The sequence below is a fragment of the Neoarius graeffei genome, chromosome 2 (assembly GCF_027579695.1).
Source record: "Neoarius graeffei isolate fNeoGra1 chromosome 2, fNeoGra1.pri, whole genome shotgun sequence".
In the NCBI taxonomy this organism is placed as follows: Eukaryota; Metazoa; Chordata; class Actinopteri; order Siluriformes; family Ariidae; genus Neoarius; species Neoarius graeffei.
Window position 1 is genome coordinate 74041392 of NC_083570.1, and position 23711 is coordinate 74065102.

Sequence of the window (23711 nt, forward strand, 5' to 3'; positions counted from 1 at the left end):
CATCTTCAATGCCCTTGCTGATGGAAGGAGGTTTTCACTCAAAATCTCAGGATACATGGCCCCATTCATTCTTTCCTTTACACGGATCAGTCGTCCTGGTCCCTTTGCAGAAAAACAGCCCCAAAGCATGATGTTTCCACCCCCATGCTTCACAGTAGGTATGGCGTTCTTTGGATGCAACTCAGCATTCTTTCTCTTCCAAACATGACAAGTTGAGTTTTTACCAAAAAGTTCTATTTTGGTTTCATCTGACCATATGACATTCTCCCAATCCTCTTCTGGATCATCCAAATGCTCTCTAGCAAACTTCAGACGGGCCTGGACATGTACTGGCTTAAGCAGGGGGACACGTCTGGCACTGCAGGATTTGAGTCCCTGGCAGCGTAGTGTGTTACTGATGGTGGCCTTTGTTACTTTGGTCCCAGCTCTCTGCAGGTCATTCACTAGGTCCCCCCGTGTGGTTCTGGGATTTTTGCTCACCGTTCTTGTGATCATTTTGACCCCACGGGGTGAGATCTTGCGTGGAGCCCCAGATCGAGGGAGATATCAGTGGTCTTGTACATCTTCCATTTTCTAATAATTGCTCCCACAGTTGATTTCTTCACACCAAGCTGCTTACCTATTGCAGATTCAGTCTTCCCAGCCTGGTGCAGGTCTACAATTTTGTTTCTGGTGTCCTTTGACAGCTCTTTGGTCTTGGCCATAGTGGAGTTTGGAGTGTGACTGTTTGAGATTGTGGACAGGTGTCTTTTATACTGATAACGAGTTCAAACAGGTGCCATTAATACAGGTAATGAGTGGAGGACAGAGGAGCCTCTTAAAGAAGAAGTTACAGGTCTGTGAGAGCCAGAAATCTTGCTTGTTTGTAGGTGACCAAATACTTATTTTACCGAGGAATTTACCAATTAATTCATTAAAAATCCTACCATGTGATTTCCTGGATTCTTTCCCCCCATTCTGTCTCTCATAGTTGAAGTGTACCTATGATGAAAATTACAGGCCTCTCTCATCTTTTTAAGTGGGAGAACTTGTACAATTGGTGGCTGACTAAATACTTTTTTGCCCCACTGTATGTGTCTACAAGAACCATTCATAAAATTTTACAGTTCATTGCTGCCATGACATGAAAATGATTTGATATGATAAAGCTTAAGGCTGTGTTTCTCAAACATTTTTTCACACACACACACACACACACACACACACACACACACACACACACACACACATACATATACACACATATATATATATATATATATATATATATATATATATATATATATATATATACAGTATATAGGCAAGGCAAGTTTATTTATATAGCACATTTCATACACAGTGGCAGTTCAATGTGCTTTACAGAAGTAAAAGCAGAACAGTAAACAATAGAAAATAAAATTACATAAAATAATTGGGGAAGAAAAATAATAAGAATTAAACAATAGTAGAAATTAAATTAATAAAATGAAATAAAGTTAATCAGCCTCGAGATTAATTATTATTATGGGTTTAACTCATAAAGCGCGCTCTTCCTGTGGCTCTTCCACGAGGATCACCAAAAATCGTCCCGCAGACACAATTTACGAGGATCACCAAATAAAATCGTCCCGCAGACAAAATCTACGAGGGTCACCAAAAATCATCCCGCAGACAAAATCTACGAGGATCACAGTAACAAAGAATTAAAGTAAAAGTAAAATCATTAAAATCCAAGATTAAAAAGAAATTAAAATAAAGAAAGTAAAATCATTAAAATCAAAATTAAAAGAAATTACCGTATTTTCCAGACTATACGTCGCTCCGGAGTTTATGTCGCATCAGCCAAAAAATGCATTATGAAAACGAAAAAAACATATATACGTCGCACCGGACTATAAGTCGCACTTTTTTGAAGGGTTATTCTATCCATAGAATCTGTGATTCTATCTGATAAGCGGCGCGTGGTTACTGCGCGACTGCATTGTTTATTTAATAAACGAACAGCTGAGCAGAGATAACGCGCCCTTTGCCCTGTAAGTAGCCTAGTCTGATTATTTTAAATATCTACTACTATCTTTAATACTATCACTATCGTTATTACTAATAGCCTATATTATTATTATAACTAATATTAGTAGCCTATTACTGATGCATTAATCAGTTTGCTTTTAGATTATTTTTACCGGTAGGGCTTATTATCGCCCCATGGCTCTTTCATCTTTGTTATTAAAGCTGTAGTCATCATCGAGGAGTGTCATTCTTCATTTTTGTCAAATTTTATTTCATCAAATCAGAGGTCAAGTAGGCTATAGGTATATCATCTCCAAAGACAGGTACGGTAGTAAAAACAACCGTCTAGAAAAAAAAAAAAAAACCGCTTTTAAATCCCCTACTTAAATCCTTAAAATGAGTCATTTAACTCATGTCTTGTGTGATCTGATCTCCAATGGTGAAATAAACCGGTTGTGATGAGTACAGTCTGTTATTTTAGAAGATAAATGTAATATATAATTTAATATATAGACTAATAAAAATTAATATTTTATAATATAATATCACGACATATTACTGTCTGTAACTGTTTGTCACTAAAGCGTTTTCTAAGATCATAATGTCTGATATTATTATTATTATTATTATTATTATTATTTTACACACACAATAAGCGCATGTGCGTAAAGTTATAGTAAACCATCCCCCGCCTTTTTTTTTTTTTTTTTGAGTCGCCGGACCCACCCACCTCCTGCGTTCCGGGACCTCCCACTTCACAAATTAAGCACTGCCTAAAATCATTACATAACTTATTTAAATAACTATAGGCCTATCATTAATAATAAAACACAGGTCAATCAAGTTTATCAAGCTGGCGATTTCACTCCAAATCAGCAAATCCATTGAATTCCTCATCCTCGGTGTCGCTTCTGAACAACTCTGCCAACTCCAGCGGCAGATGAAGCGCCGTTTCCTCTTCTTCTGCGTGGCTGTCGTCAGACTCAGCATCAGCTCCAGTTATTCCGCGGTGAAAAAAAAAACAAAAACATATATACGTCGCACCGGAGTATAAGTCGCATGGCCAGCCGAACCATGAAAAAAAGTGCGACTTATAGTCCGAAAAATATGGTATGTTAAAGGAAATTAATTACTTAGGTAAAAATTAATCAAGTGAAAGCATCTGAAAACAGCTTTGTCTTGAGCCTGGATTTAAAACTAACAACAGTAGGAGCATTTTTGATATCATCTGGAAGTTGGTTCCAAAGCTTAGCAGCATAGCAACTAAAGGCTGCTTCACCACACTTCGTTTTGACAGCTGGTATTACTAGCAAGTTTTTCTCTTGTGATCTTAGGCTACGTTCACACTGCAGGCTGAAGTGACTCAAATCCGATCTTTTCGCCCATATGTGACCTGTATCCGATCTTTTATTGACAATATGAACGACACAGATCCGATTTTTTCAAATCCGACCCAGGCCGTTTGGATATGTGGTCCTAATTCCGATTCCTATCTGCTCTTTTCATATGCAACTTCAGTCTGAACCGCCAGGTCGCATTCATCCGACTTACACGTCATCAACAAGCCACAAACGTCACTATTCTGCGCTGAAGTAAGCGGCGGGTCTCTCAAAAAAAGTTACAACAACATGGCGCATAATCACGGGCGCAGATAGAGGGTGGGACTCGTCCCACCCAGATTTAAATTCACCTCGTTCGGTCCCCCCCCACACACACACACACTTATAGGGAGGAAAAAACGTCTATGCTGTCTTTCTTTGCATAAGGCAAACCTCACGGAAAAATCAAAAGACTAATTACCATTCGGTTTATTGAGGTGCACAGCAGTGTATACATAGTTGCAACAACTCACATAAAACAAAGACTGATATTCGGTTGGTTGAGCTGCGCAGACTGCACAGGTTGCGAGCTCGAGCTTGGTTGCTATGGTAACCCACAACAAGTTTGACAGGCATATCGGGGTTGGGGTTGGTTTGCTGGCAGCTTTGTCCCCCCCCAGTTTTTTGTCCCCCCCCAGTTCAAAAAACGTATCTGCGCCCCTGCGCATGACATCAATGCGAGGGACGCTTCGGGCTGTGAAGGTTCTGAATCTTCTCAATGGAAGGACGCAGAGGTTAGGGAGCTGATTTCCATTTGGGGGGATACAGCTATTCAAGCTAGATTGGATGGGTCATACCGCAACCGGGCGGTTTTACTTCCGTAAACACTGGCCATGCTCACTGCGTGTGACGTTGTCGTATCCTGCAATGCGCATGCGGAACACTTTTAGGTCGCTTTTTGTTCATACTGAGGATCACATACAAGTCGCATATATTTGTTAATGTGAACGACCTCACAAAAAAATCGGATTTCACAAAAAAATCGGAATTGAGCATTAAGCCTTGCAGTGTGAACGTAGCGTTAGAGACCTAGTTGGTGCATATAATTGAAACATATCCAGTGGGTAGCTGGGTCCCATCCCATTTAATGTTTTAAATAGAAGAAGTAGTGCTTTAAAGTCAATTCTATAGCTCACTGGAAGCCAGTGCAGAGACCTTAGGATTGGAGTGATATGAACTACCCTTTTTGTTCTTGTAAGAACCCTTGCTGCTGCATTTTGGATTAGTTGAAGCTCTTTGATGGTCTTTTTTGGAAGACCTGTCAAACGGCTATTGCAGTAATCAACCCTACTGGAGATGAAAGCATGAATAAGTTTTTCTAGATCATGTTTTGACATGAGACCCCTGAGTTTAGAAATGTTTTTTAGGTGATAGAATGCAGACTTTTTTACCACTTTCATATGACTGTTGAAGTTAAGTTCGCTGTCAATAAGGACACCAAGGTTTTTGACAGTATCCTTTGCTTTAAGCCCCTTAGTTTCAAGAACAGTGGCAATCCTAAGCCTTTCCTCCTTTTTGCCAAATATAATTGCTTCAGTTTTATCTGCGTTCAGCTGAAGAAAATTGTGAGACATCCATTTGTTAATTTGGTCAATGCATCTATGAAGAGACTCAAGAGGGGCATAGTCATTAGGTGACATAGCTAAGTAAAGCTGAGTGTCATCTGCATAGCTATGGAAGTTTATTGAGTTATTCTTAATAATTTGTCCAAGTGGGAGCATATAAAGGTTGAATAGTAATGGTCCCAGGATTGAGCCCTGGGGAACCCCACAGTTCAAGGACACGGGTGATGAACTGTGGCCTCCAATGGCCACATAAAAAAATCTTTGTTGTAGGTAAGATTTTAACCAGTTGATTACTATACCAGTAAATCCAACCCAATGCTCCAGTCGATGTAACAGTATGGAATGATCTACCATGTCAAATGCATATATATATATATATATATATATATATATATATATATATATATATTTAAAAAAAAAAAAAAAAAAAAAAAAATATATATATATATATATATATATATATATATATATATATATATATATATATATATATATAAAATAATTATTCTATTAAATTGATAGCCAACGAGACATGTAGTGCCAAGTTGGCTACAAGTCATGTATGACAAGATGGAATGGAATAACTGTTTTATTCTATCTACATTCACTGGATTTTGAGAAACGGAGCATTTTTTTTTTTTTTTTTGCAAATTCAATAAATAAAAACTTTATACTAAACGTCTGACAAAATCAGTTCCGCTTAGAATGTAAACAAATTGGCGAAATGACAGTAGCAATTTGTGAAAAATGCTATAATAATTCTTGAAAAATAAAAGATACGGTCTTACCATTAAATATGTTCAAGTCCATATTTTGTTGCTTTTTCTTTTATTTTTTGGAGTTTTGTTTTCGAGAGTTTTTATTTCATCCTCAGTTGGTTCAGCAACATCGCCATTTTTTTCTCTACACATGGTATATGAGCTGTTAGCCTACTGTAGAGTAGCCAATCCGAGCATGCGATTGCTCATATCCAGTTAATATGGATAGAATAAATATATAATATCCTCAGCTCCGGCAATTCATTTTCAGCCTCTGTGGGGGACATGAGTCTGAGATCTCTTAGTCAGTTACTATTTGTGCAATCTGTTAGAGTCCTAATGAACTGTCAAGAAGATATCCTGAGCTTTCTACAGACACCACACTTGTGTGTGTGGCTAACAGAGCACATGGACTTTCTTTTCAAAATGGCCGTCATTGCAGCTTCTACGTTTTATAGCAACAAGAGGGGGTAAGTAATTTTTTTTTCCTAATTACTATGTTTCTACTGTTAAAAATCAAATTGTTTATTCAGCATAAGAGTCTTAACTTTAATTTAGTGAGTTTTCAGAGGTGCACAGTAATTTTAAGTGTTTTTGAAAACACAACTTTTATCTAATGATCTTTGTAGTGGACAGTGGGACTAACTATCCCCTGTTTTTAACCTGTTTCCATACTTAAGGAAGCAGAGGGCTGAGTGAGGCAGAGAAGATTTTGCTTAGAGTTGTGGAAGGAGAGTCAGACTTTCAGGAGATGATATGGAGGAGGGCCAGACAGTTGAGCAGGAAGGTGAAAGCTCAGAGGAGGACATGTCAGCTTTCGAGGAGACTGAGCAGGGACAAAATGATATTCAAAGTTGGGATATTTTTTATTACCCAACCCTGATCTATACTTCTCCACAACTTAGTCTCTGACCTGTTTGGAGTGCTCCTTGGTTTTCATGTTGCTTGTTTAGTCGTGTTGTAGAGCCAGGGTCCAACCACCATGTTTCATTGATGATGATGATGGATTTGATGGTGTTCTGGGGGATATTCAAAGTTTGGGATATTTTTTATAATTAGTCTTCATGGTGTTGTTTGGTTAGTGGCGCCTCTTGCTTAGTGGTGTTGCAGCCTCTGGGGCCTTTCAGATAAGGTGTGTATATACTGACAGATCATGTGACACTTAGATTGCACACAGGTAGACTTTATTTCACTAATTATTTGACTTCTGAAGGTAAATGATTGCACCAGAACTTTTTAGGGGCTTCATAGCAAAGAGGATGAATACATATGCACATGCCAATTTTCATATCTGTGAAGATACTCAGTCATCCAGGTACATAGTAATCTGTGGTTGGTAGAAGAGAGCAACTGGACTTGCTTGAAAAGTCTTGAAGACGTTTCGCCTCTCGTCCGAAAGGCATCCTCAGTTCTGTCTGTCTAATAGGGAGTATCAGGTATTTATCCTCTCATGGATCATCATAGAATCCGAATCAGAATGCTGATGGCTGCATTGTAGGTGGCTGATAGATGTCATAGACACCCACCTCTGTTCAGTGATGGTCGTTCCCTATTAGACAGACAGAACTGAGGATGCCTTTCGGACGAGAGGCAAAACGTCTTCAAGACTTTTCAAGCAAGTCCAGTTGCTCTCTTCTACCAACCACAGATTACTATGTACCTGGATGACTGAGTATCTTCACAGATATGTTTCTACGCACTTTGGGATGAGTTCCCTTCGACTGGTGCGGGAGTATGAGAGGACTTCCAGAAAACTGGCAGACATCTTAGCCAGAGAGGACCGTTCATTTTTGTCAACCTGGAACGACCATCACTGAACAGAGGTGGGTGTCTGACATCTATCAGCCACCTACAATGCAGCCATCAGCATTCTGATTCGGATTCTATGATGATCCATGAGAGGATCTGGGTGCGATTTGCTGGGGGGGATCATCCCCCCCCTCTGGTTTTTATCTCTGCTGAAAAAAAATCCTCGGGGACAACCTCGTCAATAAAACAAACAAACCAAAAAAAAAGTTGACATGACAGGCATGTTGTGACACAGTTTTCTATGGTCTACATTGCACTCACTTTCAAAATGACCCGAAGTGGCAGCTTTGATGTTCACGAACGTCCCCAGCAAATAGATACATTGTAGATAATAACAATATCCAGAGTGTGAACGTGGATTTAGCGCCATGAATCACATCCTTACTGATGAGCGCAACAGAATGAATGTGTATCCACACTGACAGCCTTCTTTTCCTCACTGTCAATGGGCCAGACGTGTGTTCCTTCCCTGCTGAGAAATTCGCAGAAATGTGGATTAAAGAAGGGCGAAACGCGGCGGATAGCGCACCGACGGGAAAGCAGAAAAGGCCACATGAACTGCGCCATCAGAGCAAACTGTTCATTTAGTATTCATGTATTTTAGTGATTTTTCGAGTCACTGTCCATTTAATCCGGAGGGAGAGAAACATCACAGCAACGCGACAAGCAATGCGAACTTTGTTGTGTGTTAGTGTATTTAGTCAGAGAGATAGGAAGATGAATTTACTATCTCTGGTTTAGTGTTCGTTTTCATTTAGTGTTTGTGGCAGCGGGGGCGTGGTCAAGCATCGGTCTGTGACAGAAGGACGGCAGGACAGAACTGATTTCACACAACTCGCTTTTATTCAGCTTTTCAGCTTCTATCTGCACTCTCACACACGCACACACATCAGTCGTCTAGTTGTGGAGAGAGCTCCCGCTGCTCTCGCTCTCTCTCCTTAAATAGGGCGCGGTCACTGGGAAGACACACAAACACATGAATTAACGACAGGTGTAGTGATTCTGCCACTTACCTTCCCTGACTCCGCCCTCCTGTCACAGACCAATGCTTGACCACGCCCCCGCTGCCACAGTGTTATTCATTTGATATCATCGGATGTTATTGAGCTGTTAGCCTATTGTTACCTTAGTTTTGTGACGTTTCATGATTTAAAAAAAAAAACATCCCCCCTTCTGGTTTTTTGACAAATCGCACCCTGGAGAGGATAAATACTTGATACTCCCTATTAGACAGACAGAACTGAGGATGCCTTTCGGACGAGAGGCAAAACGTCTTCAAGACTTTTCAAGCAAGTCCAGTTGCTCTCTTCTACCAACCACAGATGCCAATTTTCAGTTTTTTATTTTTAAAATTTTTAAAATATTTTTTTCTCATTTCACTTCACCAACTTAGGCTATTTTGTGCAGATCCATTACATAAAATTCAGATTAAAAACATTTAAATTACAGTTTGTAATGTAACAAAATAGGTAAAAAGCCAGAGGTGTGTGTGTGTGTGTGTGTGAATATTTTTGCAAGGCACTGTGCATAGATGACCAGGTCTTTGAAGAAATGTTAGCACACACAAACCAGAGGAGTATTCATCCCTGGAGGCAGCCTTAAAACCACTCCAGAGGAGCTTAAGACATTATTTGGCATCTCTATGTACATGGCATGTCTTGGATACCCTAGGATCCGGATGTACTGGGCTGCAAAGACCATGGGTCCCAGTTACAGCCAATTCAGCGAGCTGTGACAGATTTTTCATGTTCATGAAATTTAAATACATTTTAATAAAAATCTACATGAAAATTAAACCAATATCATGTTACATTATTACATTTTGTGATTGAAAAAGACCTGATGTCCACGACAAGGGACAAATGATAAAAAGTAAATAAATAACATTTTTGAGAATTTTTGCTGTAACATGTTTCTTTCAATCACAACACTTAAACACAAAACACTTCTGTATTTAACAAAGCAAACCTGGTGGCCATGTTTGTTTGCAAATTGTTACAGTCACTTGCTAGTGTGGAAGTTTTACGTCTTTGACTTTGTCTTTTTTTCCAGTTTTTTGATGTCCATTGGTATGTTTTTCTCTTGTAAATATGCATGAAGAATATCTAATGAAGTTTTGATAGCCTTTCAGGTGTTCAACACATCTTTCTCTTTCCCAGTGGACAAAGAAATGATTCTGCGCATATGCAGCAGAAAACTTTTTCAGTGAATATTCGCATCAGCTCTGACATGTGATGTCATGTTGTCTTGACAACCATGCAATATCGTAAACCATATTCAACGCTCATTCTCCATTGGGTAGACTGACGTAATACATGTAGGATAAACGATATGCTAACAATATTGCATGCTATCAAACTAAATTAATGAAACCTGCTAGAAGGGAATAGAATACATGCTTTTATTCCATCGAGAAAGTGTCCTGTATGTATAATAATTCCCAATATTTCACTCTGATGTCATTCCCAATGTTTTCCCACTGACTAGACGCGTGTTATCAAAATAGCGAACCGGTTCAAAATTAAAATTCTTTTGATTAACTTGCATTTTTTGTGGCTGTGTCTATATAATATAAAGAACATCACACGGTGGCATGAAGATATGAAGTTTATTTTCTCATGTTGAAAAATATATCACTCATTTGCTTCGCTCACTTATATAAGTTATTCCACGAAATCGAGTCGTACATACACACCTCGTCAGCTATTAGCCATGTACAACAAGATTGAGTGGAATAATTGTTTTATTCTATCCACATTCACTGGATTTTGAGAAACAGCATTTTTATTTTTATTTTTTGCAAAATTGAGCAATAAAAACATTATATAAAACGTTCAACAAAATAATTTCTGCTTAGAATGTAAACAAACCAGCGAAATGACAGTAGCAATTTGTAAAAAATGCTATAATAATAATTCTTTAAAAATGAAAAAAGAGATGTTCTTGCCATCAAATACTTTTATTCCATATTGTGTTGCTTTTTTTGTATTTTGGGGGGTTTTGTTTTCGAGTAGGGTTTTTATTTTGTACTTGGTTGGTTCAGCAACACGCGCCGCCATTTTGTTTTTCTCTACTCACAGTATATGAGCTGATGGCCTAGTAGTAGAGTAGCCAATCAGAGCGTGTGATCGCTCATATCCAGTGAATGTGGATAGAATGAATATAGGTTAGGTTAATATGGGACGGCTTTGGGCTGAGGTGCCCTTGAGCGAGGCATCTAACTCCCAACTGCTCCCCAGGCGCTGTTAGCATGGCTGCCCACTGCTCTGGGTATGCGTGTGTGCTCATTGCTCACGTGTGTGTGCATGTGTGTTCACTGCTTCAGATGGGTTAAATGCAGAGAGGAATTTCACAAGTGTGTGATGAATAAAGTTTTCCTTCCTTCCTTCCATCCTTCCATCCATCCACCCACCCATACACATCAGGTCATGTTGGCACCACATGGACTGGTTTGAGTATTTCATAAACTGCTGATCATCTGGCATTTTCACACACAAGTCTCTGGAGTTTGCACAGAATGGTGTGAAAAAACAAAAAACCTCTTATTTACAGAGAGTCTGCAGGCTGAAATACCTTGTTGATGACCGAGATCAGGGGAGAATGACTAGACTGGTCTGAACTGAGAAGTAGTCTATAGTAACTCAAATTTGCACTCTTTACAACTCTGGTGAGCAGAAAAGCATGTCTTAAGGCTGAAGCTTTCATAGGCACAGACTCACAGCTGAAGATTGGAAATAGACCGGGTGATTTTTCCCCCTCTAATCTTCAACTGTTTTCTGTTCACCACAGAGTGATTTATGAGTTACTGTATCCTTCTTAACAGCTCGGTCTGGCCATTTTCCTCTGCCCTCTCTTAACAGGGTGTTTCCACCCACAAAACTGTCCCTCACTCAATCTTTTTTTTGTTTTTCATACCATTCTGTGTAAACTCTAGAGACTGTTGCGTGTGAAAATCCCAGGCGGTCAGCAGTTTCTGAAGGACAAATCAGCCCAGCTGGCACCAACACCCATGCCATGGTTAAAGTCACAGACTCGCACTTTTTCTTCTTTCTGATATTTGATGTAAACATCGTTAACTGAAGCTCTTGACCTGTATCTGCATGATATTATGCATTGTGCTGCTGCCACATGATTTGGCTGATTGGATAACTGCATGTATGAACAGGTATACAGGTGTTTCTATGAAATTGGATAGTGTGTATGTCTCTCACAGCAGTTATACTTCCATTTTAACATCCATATGATGTGCATAAGATGCATATGTGGTGTTAAGTTCATAGAAATCAACTTCCAATGGCATAATCACACATGATTATGCAACCTGTCTTTTCATAGAAAAAAGACTGATTGGCGTTTATTCACTGTCCCACTGTCTCATACCCCTGTTGATTGTGTTGCAGTTACACCTACATCAGCTGTGGTTGGCTCCGTCCCCCATGTTTCATTGATGTAGTTGTACATTTGGCCAGTTTTCATGAAGTTTGTTGTGGTGCTCGTGGTGGGGTTAGACTGTTGGAAAACGAGGTGGAACAGAAAATCATTCATCAGGAGATTGAGTTTGAACCCTGACGATGTCACAGCCACCCAGGAGCAAAATTGCCCATGCTGACTGGGTAGGAGGGATGGCAGACTCTCGCATCTGTCACTGTGCCACTAGCCAATCGTGAGCATCTAAGAGCTCATGCATGTGGAAGAGGTTGGTTAGCTTTTTCCTCCAAATGTGTTCCAACTGCCCTGTGATGCCACATGAGCAGCAGCTTGGAAAGATGCATTTGTGGCTGGCTTCACATGTCTCACAGTAAGCAATCGTTAAGTGTGTCCTGAGCAGACACATAATGTAGAGACCTATAGCAAATAGTTTTGCTTAAAAGCGCTGACTGCAAAGTTGAATTCTGGGAAAATGTTCTATTGCTGTTGGAGTTTCGAGATGTTTCGCTGCTGCACATACTGTGTATTCTGTGTGTAAATGTTTTGCTGAGATAAAATGCATCCCGCATTTTACAATTCTGGAGATTGCCGAAGCAAGTGAGCAACAATCATGTGACCACCGTGGAGTGTGTTTGACCTACTTTTAACCAAAACAAGTCGGCATGGGCAAACTTGGCAGACTCGGCTCTCCCACCAGCTGAAAGCCAGCGGAAAAGAAAAGGAAAGCCTACCTAGTGAGTGCAACTGCAAGATAGAGCAAGGTTAGATGTCGTTGTTTTTCTAGACAGATAACTAAATCATTCTAGCTAGCACTTAGCTATCTTAGCCTTAGAATGCATGGCCTTGACTCCACGGTAGCGAGTATGGAGTTATACACCTAATGTTTTGATCTTACAGAGAAAGAAATGATAACACAAAAGCAGTAACAGAGAAAATATATATTTGTCTTTTGTTTCACAGGTCTATTCCTGAACGTCAACCACAAATTACATACCTGTGACTGAAAACTCTCCGAGATTGATGCAGAGTCATGATGTTTTTCGTGCGCTGCCATCTTGGTGTGACGCAGTTCCATAGTTATGCTAATTAGTTAAAGCTCCTCACGTTCGGCTGTTTCCGTAGGGCCATATTTGGTCTCAAAATGGAGAAAAGCAACTCTCAGTACAACAAAACGATCACTTCTTGTCCACATGATATTGTTCTTGCGAGATGTAGGAAAATGCCATACAAAATAAAAAAGTTGAAAATTTCAGATGACTTTGCAGTCAGCACCTTTTAAAGTGATCAATGATTAGTACTTTTTCTCACAGATAGACATTTTTCATCACCTTAAAACCAAACATTACTGACACTTTTTCTGCTGAAAGCACTCCAGCCACAATCTTAGCCACAATCTTCCCTTTGAGTAGTACATACTGAATTTAATTAACGTTTCTCTGAATTGTAACAGCAGACAAGTTAACAAATCAACATGCACTGCTCTGCTGCTTGGGGCTCTCATTCAACAAATCTGCCTGCAAAAACAGAAAAAGGTCATTTTGTTATGGTTGTGGGTTTTGTTGCTGGATTTATAAAGGGACAATGTTGCACCTACAGTGGTGCTTGAAAGTTTGTGAACCCTTTAGAATTTTCTATATTTCTGCATAAATATGACCTAAAACATCATCAGATTTTCACACAAGTCCTAAAAGTAGATAAAGAGAACCCAGTTAAACAAATGAGACAAAAATAATATATTTGGTTATTTATTTATTGAGGAAAATGATCCAATATTACAGATCTGTGAGTGGCAAAAGTATGTGAACCTTTGCTTTCAGTATCTAGTGTGACCCCCTTGTGCAGCAATAACTGCAACTAAACATTTCCGGTAACTGTTGATCAGTCCTGCACACTGGCTTGGAGGAATTTTAGCCCATTCCTCCGTACAGAACAGCTTCAACTCTGGGATGTTGGTGGGTTTCCTCACATGTCCTTCCACAACATTTCCATTGGATTAAGGTCAGGACTTTGACTTGGCCATTCCACAATATTAATTTTATTCTTCTTTAACCATTCTTTGGTAGAACGACTTGTGTGCTTAGGGTCGTTGTCTTGCTGCATGACCCACCTTCTCTTGAGATTCAGTTCATTGACAGATGTCCTGACATTTTCCTTTAGAATTTGCTGGTATAATTCCGAATTCATTGTTCCATCAATGATGGCAAGCCGTCCTGGCCCAGATGCAGCAAAACAGGCCCAAACCATGACACTACCACCACCATGTTTCACAGATGGGATAATGTTCTTATGCTGGAATGCAGTGTTTTTCCTTTCTCCAAACATCTAATGCTTCTCATTTAAACCAAAAAGTTCTATTTTGGTCTCATCTGTCCACAAAACATTTTTCCAGTAGTCTTCTGGCTTGTCCACGTGATCTTTAGCAAACTGCAGATGAGTGGCAATGTTCTTTTTGGAGAGCAGTGGCTTTCTCCTTGCAACCCTGCCATGCACACCATTGTTGTTCAGTGTTCTCCTGATGGTGGACTCATGAACATTAACATTAGCCAATGTGAGAGAGGCCTTCAGTTGCTTAGAAGTTACCCTGGGGTCCTTTGTGACCTCGCCGACTATTACACGCCTTGCTTTTGGAGTGATCCTTGTTGGTCAACCACTCCTGGGGAGGGTAACAATGGTCTTGAATTTCCTCCATTTGTACACAATCTGTCTGACTGTGGATTGGTGGAGTCCAAACTCTTTAGAGATGGTTTTGTAACCTTTTCCAGCCTGATGAGCATCAACAACGCCTTTTCTGAGGTCCTCAGAAATCTCCTTTGTTCGTGCCATGATACAATTCCACAAACATGTGTTGTGAAGATCAGACTTTGATAGATCCCTGTTCTTTAAATAAAACAGGGTGGCCACTCACACCTGGTTGTCATCCCATTGATTGAAAACACTTGACTCTAATTTCACCTTCAAATTAACTGCTAATCCTAGAGGTTCACATACTTTTGCCACTCACAGATATGTAATATTGGATCATTTTCCTCAATAAATAAATGACCAAGTATTTTTTTAAGTCTCTTTATTTAACTGGGTTCTCTTTATCTACTTTTAGGACTTGTGTGAAAATCTGATGTTGTTTTCGGTCATATTTATGCAGAAATATATAGAAAATTCTAAAGGGTTCACAAACTTTCAAGCACCACTTTAGTAATTTACTGGTGTAGATTATATGCTGTAATTAAAAGCTATGGAGAAACTGTATGTTGGTCCAACTCTTTACAGTTTTAATGGTTCGTAAACATAGTGGCCATTTGTATTTGAAATGCGCTACAACTGAACCTCAGTTGAAGTGGCGCAAGTGTGTAAGTGTGATGTCACTAAAGGCCAAGAAAAAACATGTTATATGTTCTTTGTTTCAGTTAATTCATTATCTGATTTGTTAGGATACTTAATTTTGTTTCTGAATGCTTACTTGTTTTTCCTGTATTTCTCAATGGTGTTTTAATCCCCCCCGCAAGTTTTGCAGTAGGTTTCTGCACTCCTAGAAGCCCTGCTTCAACTGTTGTATATTAAATCCCACATGCATTCATGGGAAATCAATTGTTTTCTGGCTTTGTGTTTACTTCCATGTGGAAAAGTCCCTGCTCTGTTGTTTGCCAGGCCTTGGTGAAGGGAAGGCCTTCTTACAGAAATGTGAGATTTAAAAAAAAAACCCATAAATATTGCACAAGCTATTGCCAATACCATGCATGATATATTGTCTCTTGGCAGCCAACAACATAATTGTTAATGCTGTTGACCTTGACCAAAAGGGTCTCTTTAAAAGTCATGTTGTTCAGCATGTCACTCTTATCTTCTGCTGGCCTATGGGGTAGTGTTGTTATTGTGGTGAGAGAAGGAGAGTGCCCTCATGCTCTCAATATTTCACCCAATCCCTTGTTTGTCTCTTCATGCTTTCCAGCCAACGTAGCCATTGTGCTTTTTAATGCAGTTGTTCTCTCTTTTTCTTTATTTCTCCAGACATACTGCCAGCGGTGTGCTCAGATCTGAGTGAATCGATCCTTTCAGACAGCGATGATTGCATCGTGCCTGCTCGGTCTACCCAGGCCAGGAAACAGGTGTGTACTACTGTGTGAGTCTGTTCAAGCAATAAGGAAGGACTCATCAAGGTTATTTCACTTACATCCAGACTGTTTTTATCAGAAGCCTAAAGATTTTAACACAGCATACAAACAAGAATGGCCTGAAAGAAGTTGGCCTTCACACTGATAATGAGACTCCAGCTGAGGAGAGAAACAACTTTCACTTATGGTGAAGTTAACTTCAGTTATAGGAAGTAAAGTTGCAGGTTGTCAATGAGTTCTTCCTGTATATGGATCATGTTTCTGTTAAAATTGGTTATAAAATTGACAAGGATTTACTTGCTTTTGCGAAAACTCTTGCACATTTCTAGGTGAAGGTCACACTAGATTAATAATTACTCAGTTTGAGAATAGTTTTCTTTAATAATGCCAAGTTTATATATGAATTATGTAAAGAACTTGTGTAATAGTTTGCAAACATATAAATTCAACAATATAACAGTACATACTTTTATATAAATAATTGAGTTATGACTGCAGTAGTCTTCTCTCGCATTAATACACTACCAGTCACGTTAAATAAGTAGCTAAGACTTGTATTATTCAGTAATTTTTTTTCCCCCAAATAATAAGCAAACTCAACCAATCAACATTTGCATAACCAGTTTTCATGAAGTAAATCAATGACTTATATGAACCAACACCTTAATTAATATGTTTGAGTTTGTAACAGAAATACTCAGAACTGAGACTGAAAACCAAATTTTAGTATTTACACACGGAGACCAGAATTCAGTAAACTATCAACATTAAGGAAAAATCTTAATTTTTGCTGTTTATGTGGACTTATTTTTAGTCACGTATTGACAAACCATTACTCGGAGCTGGTGTATTTTGTTAACGTTTAAACAAGCATCATACACGTGTTGATTTTGTTACTTTATTAACATTCCTTATGGTTAATTAATTCTGAAGTTCATGATTTGTTAATCTCCGCTAATGTTCATGCAAAGGATGAAATGAAAGTTAATGCTAATACAAAGAATCTTAATTTAAAATGTGATTTTAGAATGTTAAGAATTATTTAAGATAATGTAATATTATAACTCTTTCTAGCATCAAGTGATGTGACTGAAATCTGACCTTACATTGATTTTAATGTTCTAACTTTTTTATATTGCTTTCATGTTTTACTTCTGTATAAAACAATCAGTGGTTGATGGTCTGCTTTTGGATAATAATAGTAACAGTACATTAGTTTTTCATTAATTTAAAATTATCGGTGGTTGAATATTTTCCAGATATTGGTGGTGGGATATTTAGGAGTAAGAATCAGATTTTGCTTGTATGAGAGGGTTTTTTTTTTTAAAAAAGCTTGACTTGATAGCAGGTTGTAACCAGTTATTTTTTGCCTGTAGTCCCGGCCAAAGAACTTGGCATGAGTTGTGACTTTCCATCACTGACTGAGATGTAAGCATAAGAATGTCTTTGTGAGTGATACTTGCAGCATTATTCTGATCCCATAAGAGGTGTTAGATCACACAACCAACTGCCATAAAGTCACTCAACACTGACTTCATCTTGCAGTTGGAAAATTGGACAAGAAACAGAATGACAAGTGATGGAGAGAGGGCTGAAGGAATCTATATGATGAGACAGATGAGAGATCCAGAAAGACAGACAGCTTCTAAACCAAACTCTTAACTGACAGTCTTCATGGTGAAAGCTCTTAAAGCTGAAAGCTGGACTGGATGCTTGATGGACTGACACGAGTCAGAGACAAATAGCTTCAAGTGCATCCATCATTGCAACTCAGACACTCCCTATGGACAATGTGTCATCTCTGTGAAAAAGATATTGTCTATATTATGGCTATCATTCTTAATAGTCCAACACTGTTGGAAGCTGATCTGCCGCATATAAAATATGAAGAGTGTCTCTTGGTGTTAGGATGGAAATCTGTTATGTGATGCAGGCACAACAATCAACATAACTCTTTTTGTTAATGCTGCTTCTGGTGAGGTTGTGTGTAGCTTTTAGAAATAGCTTTGTTTTGTAGAATTAAAATAAAAAGATGTACTCTTTTAAGGCATTCATGTAAAATGATATTTGCTGGTCAGCACACCAAATCCACTTGTCAGAATGAAGGAACAAATCTGAAGGACTGTGCCGTGTTGTCTTGTTCTGTTAGCCATCTGAGCGGATCCGTGTGGAGGTTGTGTCTCTGAACCTGAAGCCAAACTCCAGGGTCTCTACGGACTCTAGTGTGGTCAGGCTGTTTGTGGAGTTTTATTTTCTGGACCTGCCTTCAGAGGAGACGCCACTGTCGCTGCCCAAACCACTGCCTGGACACAGCATCTACTACAACTACAGCCATGGTGTGCACAGACAGCTGAACACACACACCTACTTACACACAGCATTTATTCTGACAAAAATCATGGGATGAGTGTGTCTGTCAGAATTTGTGTTTAATATATTTAACAGTTATTCCACGAAATCAAGTCGTACATGAGCTGATAGCTGACGAGGCGCGTAGTGCCGAGTTGGTTATAAGCCATGTACGACGAGATTGAGTGGAATAACTGTTTTATTCTATCCACATTCACTGGATTTTGAGAAACAGAGCTTTTTTTTTTGTAATTTTTTGCAAATTTGATAAATAAAAACTTTATACAAAACGTCCGACAAAATCATTTCCGCTTAGAATGTAAACAAACCAGCGAAATGACAGCAGCAAATTTGTGAAAAATGCTATAATAATAATTCTTGAAAAATAATTAAAAAAAATTTTCTTACCATAAAATCCTTTTATTCCATATTTTGTTGCTTTTTTAAAAAAATATTTTTGGGGGTTTTGTTTTCGAGTAGTTTTTATTTCGTCTTCGGTTGGTTCAGCAACATGCGCCGCCATTTTGTTTTTCTCTACTCATGGTATATGAGCTGATAACCTCGTAGTAGAGTAGCCAATCAGAGCACGCAATTGCTCATATCCAGTGAATGTGGATAGAATAATACTCATTAGTTAAATGATGCACCCTATTTATGATAGTCATAAAGTCTAGACTTCAGACACCAACAGTTAGCTAGTAGGAGCTTTATGCTTGCCGAGGTTTTACTTGGAGCAACTTTAAACCACGTTAAAGAAAAACTCCATTCTGAATCATGTTATATATGTTTATATTAAAATTTTTGTGAGCAAAAAGGCAATTCTGCTACAAATTTGTTGGTTGTTGCTGTCTTTTCTTTATTCCTGTGAAAAGTTAGGAGTAATTCTACCATGCTGATGAGGAGAAAAAAAATTCCCAAAAAACCAGACCAAGAGCTTCTTTTCTCAGTCACCATTTTCCAGCCATGTTCAATGTCATATTAATGATAAATTCAGTGTAGAAGTAGAGGACACAGCTAAGGCTGAATGCAAAGATCAAGAATGCAAATCAGTCACAGTGAGTAACAGCAGAAATGCCGTTTAGCTAGTTAGTAATCTACAAGGTGGCAGTATTAACATGAAAGCTAATTCCCATTGTCAGCAGGTAGTCAAACGGCATTGTGGGTAATGTTCAACAGCATTAATCAAAGACCAACTTGTTGATGAAAGAAGTTTAAACCAAAAAAGTCAAGTCAGCATTAATCATTAAATAGATCATACACAACTGATGTTAATTATTCATTACATTTAATAATTAATTATTAATTGTAAATATTGCTCTGCAAGTCATTCAGGATGGAGTTTTAAATCCTTTAAATTCTTGCTACTAAACTATGACGAATAATTATACGTTTTTCCCTGTGACTGACTGCTTTTATATTAAACAAGCAATTACAAATGTCTGTTAATTTATTAATATTATATTTAGTGTTTCATTTGTGAATTGATTTATGAAGTTTCACCATGTTAAGTGTTTTTATTAGACTCCTCTAACACATTTGGTGTGTCTGTGTGTGTCTGTGTGTGTGTGTTGACAGTGATCCATGTGGATGTGGAGAAAAACCAGGCCAGACGCCACATGCTTAAAGCAGTACTAGAAGGCAGGAACCGAAAGCTAGAGAAGTATAGATATTTCCCCTTTTTTTCTGCCTAATTGGCCTGGTTTAACTACAAGTTGCACTATTTGCTTATATTCATTATATTTTTTAATAATTGACTTTAAATGAGTGTTTAGTGAATGGTTGTGTGACAGGGAATCTGACTGGCTGTTTCAGCATCAGGTTCACGGTCGTGAGCGATCCGCCTGAGGAAGAGGAGCAGGAAAAGGAGTGTGAGGATGTGGGTGTGGCCTATTTTCGGATCTCTGACATTCTGATGAAGCAGAGGGACATGATAGACATCAGCCTTGATGGTGAGTTTTTGTGTTTGGCTTTGATACAGGTGTGTCTGTCTGATCAGCGCACGACTATGCAAAGTATAAATGAATTATGTCCATTTTATTCCATCTATGATCCAAATGTGTTATATCTATCGTAGCAGCTCCTTTGCAGCAGCTTGCATGGTGTTCTGTGTCATCTCAGTCCAGTAGTATTTGGATCAAAAATCATGTTATTTAACAAAGAAAAATGTAGTCATTTGTAGTCATTGGTATGGCGAAGGTTTCTGTATGAAGACATTATTTTATGGCTCAGCCTTTGGCTGAAGCCTACAGAGGCACCTGTCTGTATGTGTATGTTTAACCGAGTTTGAGTGTGTTTAAGAATGTAATTGGCGTGCCGGCCTCAGGTAGCGATTCCACAGTCGCGGTGTGGCGCCACTGCGCACTGATTATATAAGTGCCACATTATACAACCTCAGTTTGCAATGTAATCTTCCGTGTCCGAACAGTCTAAAGCGTTGTCCAGGAAAGGGACAGGTTTTGCAACGTCGGTTTGAATCCTAGCGTTGATTATATTTCTGAGCGGCGTATTTTTTCTATTTATGTACCGTCAATTCTATCTCCCAATCAGACAAAGGCTGAGCTCAGACCTGCACAGGTCTCTTACTATATTTATGTAAGGAGTCTCCAGTGTCAGCAATTTTTTAAAAATCAGTAACTTTTTTAACTTTGGACTTTCAGCTTTCTTAGTAAAATTACAAGTGGGGGTTTTATGTCTTATTTCTTTGTGTTATGGGGGGGGGGCTGGTGACAGAATGACAGTTTATAGTTGCTATAGTGCAAGTGATAACAGGAAGTAACTTCTCTTGCAGATGTTCCACAGCATTAAATGTACCTATAAATAGATAAAAAGTACAATGTGCCATTCATTACTCATTGAAAATTTGTCTATCCTGGAACAGCACACCCTTAAGTGTTTTTGTTCCTTATATATTCGAGGATTTGATATAAATTTCTATAACTTGCTATCCCACATTATTGTGTTTCTCCCACATTGTTTTGTGTGTGTGTGTCTGTGTGTGTCTGTGTGTCTGTGTGTGTAGTTGTCGATGTGCAGAACAGCACTGAAGTAGTGGGGAGCCTGAAGGTGACTGTAGAAGCTCTGGAGGCTCTCCGATCCATCATGGAGGATCCAGACCATGATCACTCTAAGCTTGAGTTGGAAAGATAATTGCAGAGGAACAGCTGTACACAGCCTGATGAAGCAGTCAGAAAAACTGATGTGAATAAATCAGGTGAAGTTAGTGGGTTTGTTAACATTGCAGTGTCAGAGCCAGGTGAAATCAGAATAGTGGATGTCATCGTGTGTTGTGCATGAAACTGGTGGAAAATTGTTGATAAAATTGTCACACACTGAGACTCACGAATCTATGATTTTCTTTCTCAAAGCATAACAGGGATGACATACCTGTAATGTTCATCTTCAGAGATCTCATTCTCATCTCATTATCTGAAGCCGCTTTATCCTGTCCTACAGGGTCGCAGGCAAGCTGGAGCCTATCCCAGCTGACTACGGGCAAAAGGCGAGGTACACCCTGGACAAGTCGCCAGGTCATCACAGGGCTGACACATAGACACAGACAACCATTCACACTCACATTCACACCTACGGTCAATTTAGAGCCACCAGTTAACCTAACCTGCATGTCTTTGGACTGTGGGGGAAACCGGAGCACCCGGAGGAAACCCACGCGGACACGGGGAGAACATGCAAACTCCGCACAGAAAGGCCCTCGCCGGCCAGTTAATTTGCAGGTGAAATTAGAGTCAAGTGTTTTCAATCAATGGGATGACAATCAGGTGTGAATGGGCACCCTGTTTTATTTAAAGAACAGGGATCTATCAAAGTCTGATCTTCACAACACGTTTGTGGAAGTGTATCATGGCACGAACAAAGGAGATTTCTGAGGACCTCCAAAAAAGCATTGTTGATGCTCATCAGGCTGGAAAAGATTACAAAACCATCTCTAAAGAGTTTGTACTCCACTCCATTCAAGACCATTGTTACCCTTCCCAGGAGTGGTCGACCAACAAAGATCACTCCAAGAGCAAGGCGTGTAATAGTTGGCGAGGTCACAAAGGACCCCAGGGTAGCTTCTAAGCAACTGAAGGCCTCTTTCACATTGGCTAATGTTAATGTTTATGAGTCCACCATCAGGAGAACACTGAACAACAATGGTGTGCATGGCAGGGTTGCAAGGAGAAAGCCACTGCTCTCCAAAAAGAACATTGCTGCTCGTCTGCAGTTTACTAAAGATCACGTGGACAAGCCAGAAGGCTATTAGAAAAATGTTTTGTGGACGGATGAGACCAAAATAGAACTTTTTGGTTTAAATGAGACACGTTATGTTTGGGGAAAAAGGAAAACACTGCATTCCAGCATAAGAACCTTATCCCATCTGTGAAACATGGTGGTGGTAGTATCATGGTTTGGGCCTGTTTTGCTGCATCTGGGCCAGGACGGCTTGCCATCATTGATGGAACAATGAATTCTGAATTATACCAGTGAATTCTAAAGGAAAATATCAGGACATCTGTCCATGAACTGAATCTCAAGAGAAGGTGGGTCATGCAGGAAGACAACGACCCTAAGCACACAAGTCGTTCTACCAAAGAATGGTTAAAGAAGAATAAAGTTAATGTTTTGGAATGGCCAAGTCAAAGTCCTGACCTTAATCCAATGGAAATGTTGTGGAAGGACCTGAAGCGAGCAGTTCATGTGAGGAAACCCACCAACATCCCAGAGTTGAAGCTGTTCTGTACGGAGGAATGGGCTAAAATTCCTCCAAGCCGGTGTGCAGGACTGATCAGCAGTTACCGGAAACGTTTAGTTGCAGTTATAGCTGCACAAGGGGGTCACACCAGATACTGAAAGCAAAGGTTCACATACTTTTGCCACTCACAGATATGTAATATTGGCTCATTTTCCTCAATAAATAAATGACCAAGTATAATATTTTTGTCTCATTTGTTTAACTGGGTTCTCTTTATCTACTTTTAGGACTTGTGTGAAAATCTGATGATGTTTTAGGTCATATTTATGCAGAAATATAGAAAATTCTAAAGGGTTCACAAACTTTCAAGCACCACTGTGTGTGTGTCTGTATGTGTGTATGTATAATGTGTGTGTGTGTGTACACACACACACACACACACACACACACACACACACACGAAGGTAAGTCAAAAAGTTTGAAGACAGATGTTATAATTTCAAAAGGTGTGAAAGACATCCCCCAGAATTCTACAGAGAAGGAATTCTCCGATGGAAACATCGCTTGCAGAAGTGTTTTGACTTAAATGGAGGATATGTAGAGAAATATCGCTGTTATTTTCATAAATAAAG

The 23711-nt window shown here is 39.2% G+C and overlaps 1 protein-coding gene across 4 annotated transcripts in view; it reads left to right on the forward strand.

The window, feature by feature from the left end:
• rpgrip1l (RPGRIP1 like) overlaps positions 1-23321 on the forward strand; it is a 62204-nt gene extending 38883 nt beyond the window's left edge. For all 4 annotated transcript variants that reach the window (XM_060914953.1, XM_060914951.1, XM_060914952.1 and 1 more), the window contains exons 22-26: positions 15937-16034; positions 18190-18376; positions 19965-20049; positions 20202-20338; positions 21409-23321. In XM_060914953.1, the coding sequence (XP_060770936.1) occupies positions 15937-16034; positions 18190-18376; positions 19965-20049; positions 20202-20338; positions 21409-21536 (635 nt within the window). In that variant the 3' untranslated portion in view covers positions 21537-23321. The remainder of the gene's footprint in view (positions 1-15936; positions 16035-18189; positions 18377-19964; positions 20050-20201; positions 20339-21408) is intronic.
• Positions 23322-23711: the final 390 nt, after the last annotated feature.